This window comes from Camellia sinensis, chromosome 6 (assembly GCF_055761805.1).
Source record: "Camellia sinensis isolate YWXY chromosome 6, ASM5576180v1, whole genome shotgun sequence".
Lineage (NCBI taxonomy): Eukaryota > Viridiplantae > Streptophyta > Magnoliopsida > Ericales > Theaceae > Camellia > Camellia sinensis.
In genome coordinates this window covers 132,656,145-132,662,307 of record NC_138966.1, presented here as the reverse complement: position 1 = coordinate 132,662,307, position 6,163 = coordinate 132,656,145, and the positions used below count along the sequence as shown (strand labels likewise).

General features: G+C 44.2%; 1 protein-coding gene across 1 annotated transcript; it reads left to right on the top strand.

Moving 5' to 3' along the window:
• Window positions 1-2,461, top strand: LOC114293097 (uncharacterized). The gene is made up of 3 exons (XM_082876450.1): window positions 1-307; window positions 667-1,895; window positions 2,207-2,461. Exons 1-3 carry the CDS (start codon window positions 1-3, stop codon window positions 2,459-2,461), a joined length of 1,791 nt encoding a protein of 596 aa, XP_082732576.1.
• The last annotated feature ends 3,702 nt before the right edge of the window (window positions 2,462-6,163 follow it).

Here is a 6,163-nt window from a genome sequence, read left to right as displayed (position 1 = left end):
ATGTCCCAAGGCCTGGTTGGATTGCTTTCACCTCATGTAGGAAACCTCTCCTTCCTCAAAAGTATCGTTCTTCCAAACAATAGTTTCCACGGCCCAATCCCACAGGAGATTGGTCGCTTGTTTCGACTACAAACAATAGAATTAAGCAACAATTCGTTCGGAAGTGGAATACCAAACAACCTTTCTCATTGCTCAAAACTTGAATATCGGGACTTCGTCAACAACAATCTAACTGGAAACATCCCAGCTGAGTTGGGCTCTTTGTCAAGGCTTCGAACTTTAGCCTTGAATATAAACAAGCTTTCACGTACCATCCCTCCTTCCATTGGAAACCTCTCATCTCTTTCCTATCTCAATTTATCATAATGTAATTTGCATGGGGAGATTCATGGGGAAATTGCTAGGTTCCATCTGGCCTTTACAAGATCTCCTCCATCATTGCATTATCAATAGCCATTAACCATCTTGAAGGAAATATTCCTCATGATATAGGATCCACACTTCCTAATCTCAAGTTTGTTTATTTTTCGAAAAATTTGTTTACTGGAACACTTCCTACTTCACTGTCAGACGCTTCAAAACTTGAAGATATATACTTCTCTGAAAATGATTTCAGCGGGACAATGGCGAGAGATCTTTGAAAACATCTGGGTCATCAATGGATAGGTGTTTTTAAAAATCAGTTGCAGGATGACCTCACTTTTATTTCGTCTCTAACAAATTGCACCAGTTTACAATTGATTGATGTGGGTAACAATCTTTTTAGAGGTTCATTGCCTGACTCCATAGCTAATCTCTTCACATATCTTAGCTGGATAGATTTGAGGTTTAATCAAATACATGGAAGCATTCCTTCAGGCATTGGGAACCTCCTCAACCTCACTCAGTTATCTATGGCAGTGAACAATCTTGTCGGCCCTATTCCATCATCTATCGACAGACTTCATAAGCTGTGTACTCTGTTCTTAGAGCAGAACAAGTTCACAGAACTTCCATCTTCGATTGGTAATTTGACTTCGTTGATTACTCTCAACTTGGGAGAAAACGACATCCATGGAAGCATACCTCCGAGTTTGGGCAATTGTCATAACTTGTTGGAATTACACCTTTACAATAATAATCTCAATGGTTCAATACCCCCTGAAATTATGAGTCTCTCGTCCATTTCAAAATTCCGCTGGTTAGGTCACAATGCACTAACTGGTTCCCTACCATCAGAAGTTGGGTATTTGAAAAATTTTGCAAACATGAATGTGTCTTATAATAAATTATCAGGACCCATACCAAACACTCTAAGCAATTGTTTTAGTCTGGAATGGCTTCACTTGGAGGCTAATTCATTTGAGGGAGAGATACCTCAAAGCTTGAGACTGATGAGGGGCTTAAGAGTATTGGATCTTTCGCACAACAATTTGTCGGGGCTGATCCCAAGTTATCTAGGTGAGTTTCAACTAGATATGTTGAATTTGTCTTTTAATAAACTACACGGACAAGTTCCCATACAAGGAGTGTTTGGAAATTCAGGTGCAATTTCAATTGTTGGAAATAATGATCTATGTGGAGGAATTGCAAAATTAGACCTTCCTCCTTGTTCATCCTCCTACTCAAGCAAGAATAAGCTCTCTCACAGGACAAAAGTGATCCTAGTGGTGGTTGGTGTTGTGATATTTTTATCTTTGTTAGTTAGCTTCTTTATATTTCTTCAACTGTATCATGTTTCAAAAAAGGTGGCTTCTTCCACACCATCAATCATGCATCAATTTTTGAGGGTTTCTTATGCAAATCTTCTCAAAGCCACCAATGGATTCTCAAAGGCTAATCCAATTGGTGTTGGGAGCCATGCTTCAGTTTACAAAGGGATTCTTGATCAAGATCAGATGGTTGTGGCAGTGAAAGTGCTCAATCTTCAGACTGGAGGAGCCTCTAGGAGCTTCATGATAGAATGCAAAGCACTAAGAGCTATAAAGCACCGAAATCTATTAAAAATTTAAGTGTTTGTTCTAGTGTGGATTTCCATGGTAATGAATTCAAAGCTTTGGTGTATGAATTTATGGCCAATGGAAACTTATGCAAATGCTTACATCAAGTTGGAGTGGGAGACCACAGACAGCTAGAAGAACCCAGAAATTTTAAACTACTCAAGAGACTGGACATTTCGGTTGATGTCACTTCTGCACTTGAGTGCCTTCATTGTGGTTGTGAGTAGACAATTATTCATGGTCATTTGAAACCAAGTAATGTTCTTTTGGATGATGGGATGACGGCTCATATTGGAGATTTCGGGTTAGCAAAAATTATTTCTACCATTTCAAGTGATGTGGCTCATGGTCAAAGCAATTCAAATGCAATAAGGGGAACCATCGGCTATGTTGCTCCAAGTACAAAATCTTTTCTATTGCCTTGGAGTAGAAAAACTGAACTTGCAATAGGAAAAGTAATTGAGAGGGAAATTTATGTCTAAATAAGGCCGAGCTAAGGCCATCCATTGCATGGACCGAGCTAGGTTCATTCTTGGCCATTAGGCCGTGCTGCGAGCGAAAATAAGAGTGGACTGAGCTTGGTCGTGGACTGGGTGGGTATTTAACCCAAGGCTTAAACCAAGGTGGTTATATCAAAACAGGACCGGGGTGCGATGGTGCGGGCTTCCCGAAGTGGCTATCTCGATCAAGGATTGCTCTAGTTCTATCTGGTGTGAGGCAAGGCCTTACTAGCTTAGTTGAGCTGCTGCCGAACCTAGGTAAAGGGACTTGTGCCATCTCACTTGGCTTGCAGTGAAGAGGGTGTTAAAAGATGGGCATTATCTTTTAGGAATGTGATTCCTAGGAGGACTCTACATTGGAGAATTAGAGTCCTATTAGGATTGTGGCAGTTGGAATCAATAAAAGCTCATGACAGAACTTATGTAGAGGTATCACAATTTTTACTCTAGAATACACAGAGCTGTTTTATCTATTATCTATTTGCTGACTTAGGCATCGGAGAGGTTTCCGGTACACACCCGTCGGCTAGCTTACGTTTGTGTTTTCACGTAGTAAAGCGACGACGTTTGGAGGAGTGCAAACTTGATCAACAGGATTATACGAGAAAATTATTTTGTGCTCGTATAATTGGCACCGTTTGTGGGAAGTACAATCACAAAGAACAAACCTCTTGATTAAGTTTTCCTTCAAACTGATTTCAATGGCGCACAATGAAGATTTGCCGCAATCTGCTATTGATGGGCGAACCCCGGAGGGGAGCGGGAGACGCGAAGGCTTACCTTTTATCCCACCTATGGCAGAGTTAGACACCCAGCGATGGAACCCTCGGAGGGATACATGGGAGAGACGGGGCTCAATTCCTTGTCGCTCCGAAAGTCTTGAAAGGCAGCGGCGAAGGTTGGATCCTTAGGTTCTGGAGGATCGTGTGAGCGAGCAAGACGAATTGATAAGGAGGATGGCGGCAGACATGGAGACTATGAAGCGCCAAATAAAGGGCAAAGGGGCGGCGGAAGAAGAGGTGGGCAAGAGCAGGGCGCACCCTCGCCACTTAGAAGATCGTGACAGGCAAGTCACACCATCTCAGACGGAAAGCAGAAGCCTAAGGATAGGCGATACACAATCACGAACCTCTAGGACTCGTTACTCCAGGTCTGAGAGAACGAGGACTGAGAGGTCGTATACGGAGGGAAGCAGTTATCGGCCCTCGCACATGCACCAAACGACATCTAGGCACACGGAGTTGCCTAGGTCGACAGACCTGCGAACAATGCTAGAGGAAAGGGCCTGATGGAAGGAGGACACCCAGGCTCGCGACTCTCGTAGAGTTTCAACTCTACAACGATTGGCTCCTAGGACACATGGGAGTGTCGAGGTAGGGATGCCAATACCGCGCCTTGCTTATGAACTAGCAGATAAAGTTTTAGCAACGTTGCAGAGCTCACCGTTCATTCCGGTAATTAAGAACGCACCGCTACCCTCAGGCTTGCACCAGTCCAAATTCACTACTTATGAGGGGAAGTCAGACCTCTACATGCACTTAACCCACTTTCGCCAGGTTATGGCTGTGTATCGACAAAACGAGGCCCTAATGTGTATCTTGTTTCCTTCCATCCTTGGTGACCTGGGCCTAACATGGTTTGAAAGGTTACCAGAAGGTAGCATAGCTTCATAGACGCAGTTGGTAGAGGCATTTGTGACCAGATTCAGAACAAACACCAAGACACCAGTGGAGATTGACTAGCTACTCTCCATTGACATGGGCGAGAAGGAAACGTTAAAGTCTTACAATAATCGATATTGGGAGACTTTCAATTAGATTGGGGATTGTTCCACAAACCTTACCATCGCACAGTATAAACGGGGTTTACCAGTAAGTAACAAGTTGAGGGATTCAATGATGATGATACCACCCCTCACGATGGAGATGATGCCACCCCTCACGATGGAGGCCCTAATGGAGAGAGTATATTAGCACATCCAGGTAGAAGAAGATAGCGCCTGTGCTAAAGCAAAATCTGGCACAACAACGATGTCGGATAAAAAGACTACAACAAAAGTCAACACGGTTGAACAACCAAGCAAAAATGGGCGTGGCAGACGAGCCAACAGGGAGGACCCCCAAGCAAGGAAGTTGAGAGTCTGAACTGCCATCACCAAGGTATTTAATAAACCTATCTACCGGATTCTTAGCGAGATACGCGATGAACCCTTCGTTCGGTGGCTAGCCAAGTTGGGAGAAACGCAGAGGGGCTACGATGAGAGGTACCATTGCACTTTCCATGATGAAAAGGGGCACTGAACTGAAAACTGTACGCCATTATGGAAACATCTGGAGGAGCTAGTGGCCGCATGCCACCTGGACCAATATATTGAAGGGGGAACACAGCCAGCCCCCCAGGACCGCAATAGGCCGGATGGGATGCCGGTCGACGATCTGCCCCAAGGCGTAATCAATGTAATACATGAGATCATCAAACCTGAACGGGTATGTGAACTCAGAGGGATGATCAAAAAGGCTGAGCACATAAGAGAGGTACTATGTGCACAACCTATCGTCAAAAGGGGAAAAACGGAGGCAACAAACGTCATCTCCTTTTCCTGACAAGGACTTAGCGAGGTTACAATGCCCTCACAATGACGCACTGGTGGTTACTTTACGTGTCAAGAACTTCGACATCAAGCGGATCCTTAGTTACGAAGGGAGCTCCTTCGAGATAATGTACTACGAGACCTTCAAGAAACTAAAATTGGAGGACAGAGACTTGGCACCCGCAACATCTCCCTTAGTCGACTTTAACTCAATGCCAAAATGGCTGGTGGGCAAGATAATTCTGCCGGTCAAGGTAGGAACGATGACGAAACAAGTGGAATTTTGGGTATTGAAAGTCCCTTCTACTTACAACATAATCTTGGGAAGAGCATGGTTGCACGCCATGCAATCAGTGGCATCAACCTACCATCAGGTGTTACGGCTCTCCAACAAAACTGGGCTGATTGAAGAAGTCTTAGGGGACCAAATCATGTCAAAATAGTGCTTCGTCACAGTAAACGGTAGCCGGGCTGCAAATGGGTTTGTACAAATGGTAGAAGAGCCAGAAAGCAACAAGCTATTTGCAGATGTTGGCAAAGCAGCCGAACAGAAGGCAATAGAAGACTTGGTAGAGGTAAGAATAGATGAAAAGAACCCAGAAAAGTTATTTTTGCTTGGCTTGTCTTTGTCCAGCGCTGAGAGAATAGAGATCATGGAATTTTTGACCTCAAACATCGAAGTGTTCGCCTGGACGCCGTATGACATGCCTGGCATTAACCCTAATTTCATTTGCCATCACTTAATGTCCATCCAACTGCCAGGCCAGTTATGCAGCGAACTCGCCGATCGACACTCCACCACGTAGAGATAGTGGCGGAGGAAGTGGGAAACTTGCTAGAGGTAGGAGTAATCAGAGAAGTACACTATCCCAGGTGGATTTCCAACACTGTAGTGGTACCAAAAAAGAACGGCAAATGGCGCGTTTGCATGAACTACAAAATAGTCAACAAAGCATGCCCAAAGGACAGCTTCCCCCTACCACAAATAGACCAACTGGTGAACCTAACAGCAAAGCATAACCGACTTAGCTTTCTTGATGCATATCGCGGTTATCATCAGATCGCTATGTATGAATCGGATCAAGAGGTCACAT

What these genes read in the sequence shown, in the direction of transcription:
- LOC114293097 (XM_082876450.1), top strand. Translation starts at nt 1, where the DNA reads ATGTCCCAAGGCCTGGTTGGATTGCTTTCACCTCATGTAGGAAACCTC. An exon ending in GAATATAAACAAGCTTTCAC is followed by an intron (nt 308 to 666) that starts GTACCATCCCTC and finishes ATCAATGGATAG; the next exon opens with GTGTTTTTAAAAATCAGTTG. An exon ending in AGATGGTTGTGGCAGTGAAA is followed by an intron (nt 1,896 to 2,206) that starts GTGCTCAATCTT and finishes GGTTGTGAGTAG; the next exon opens with ACAATTATTCATGGTCATTT.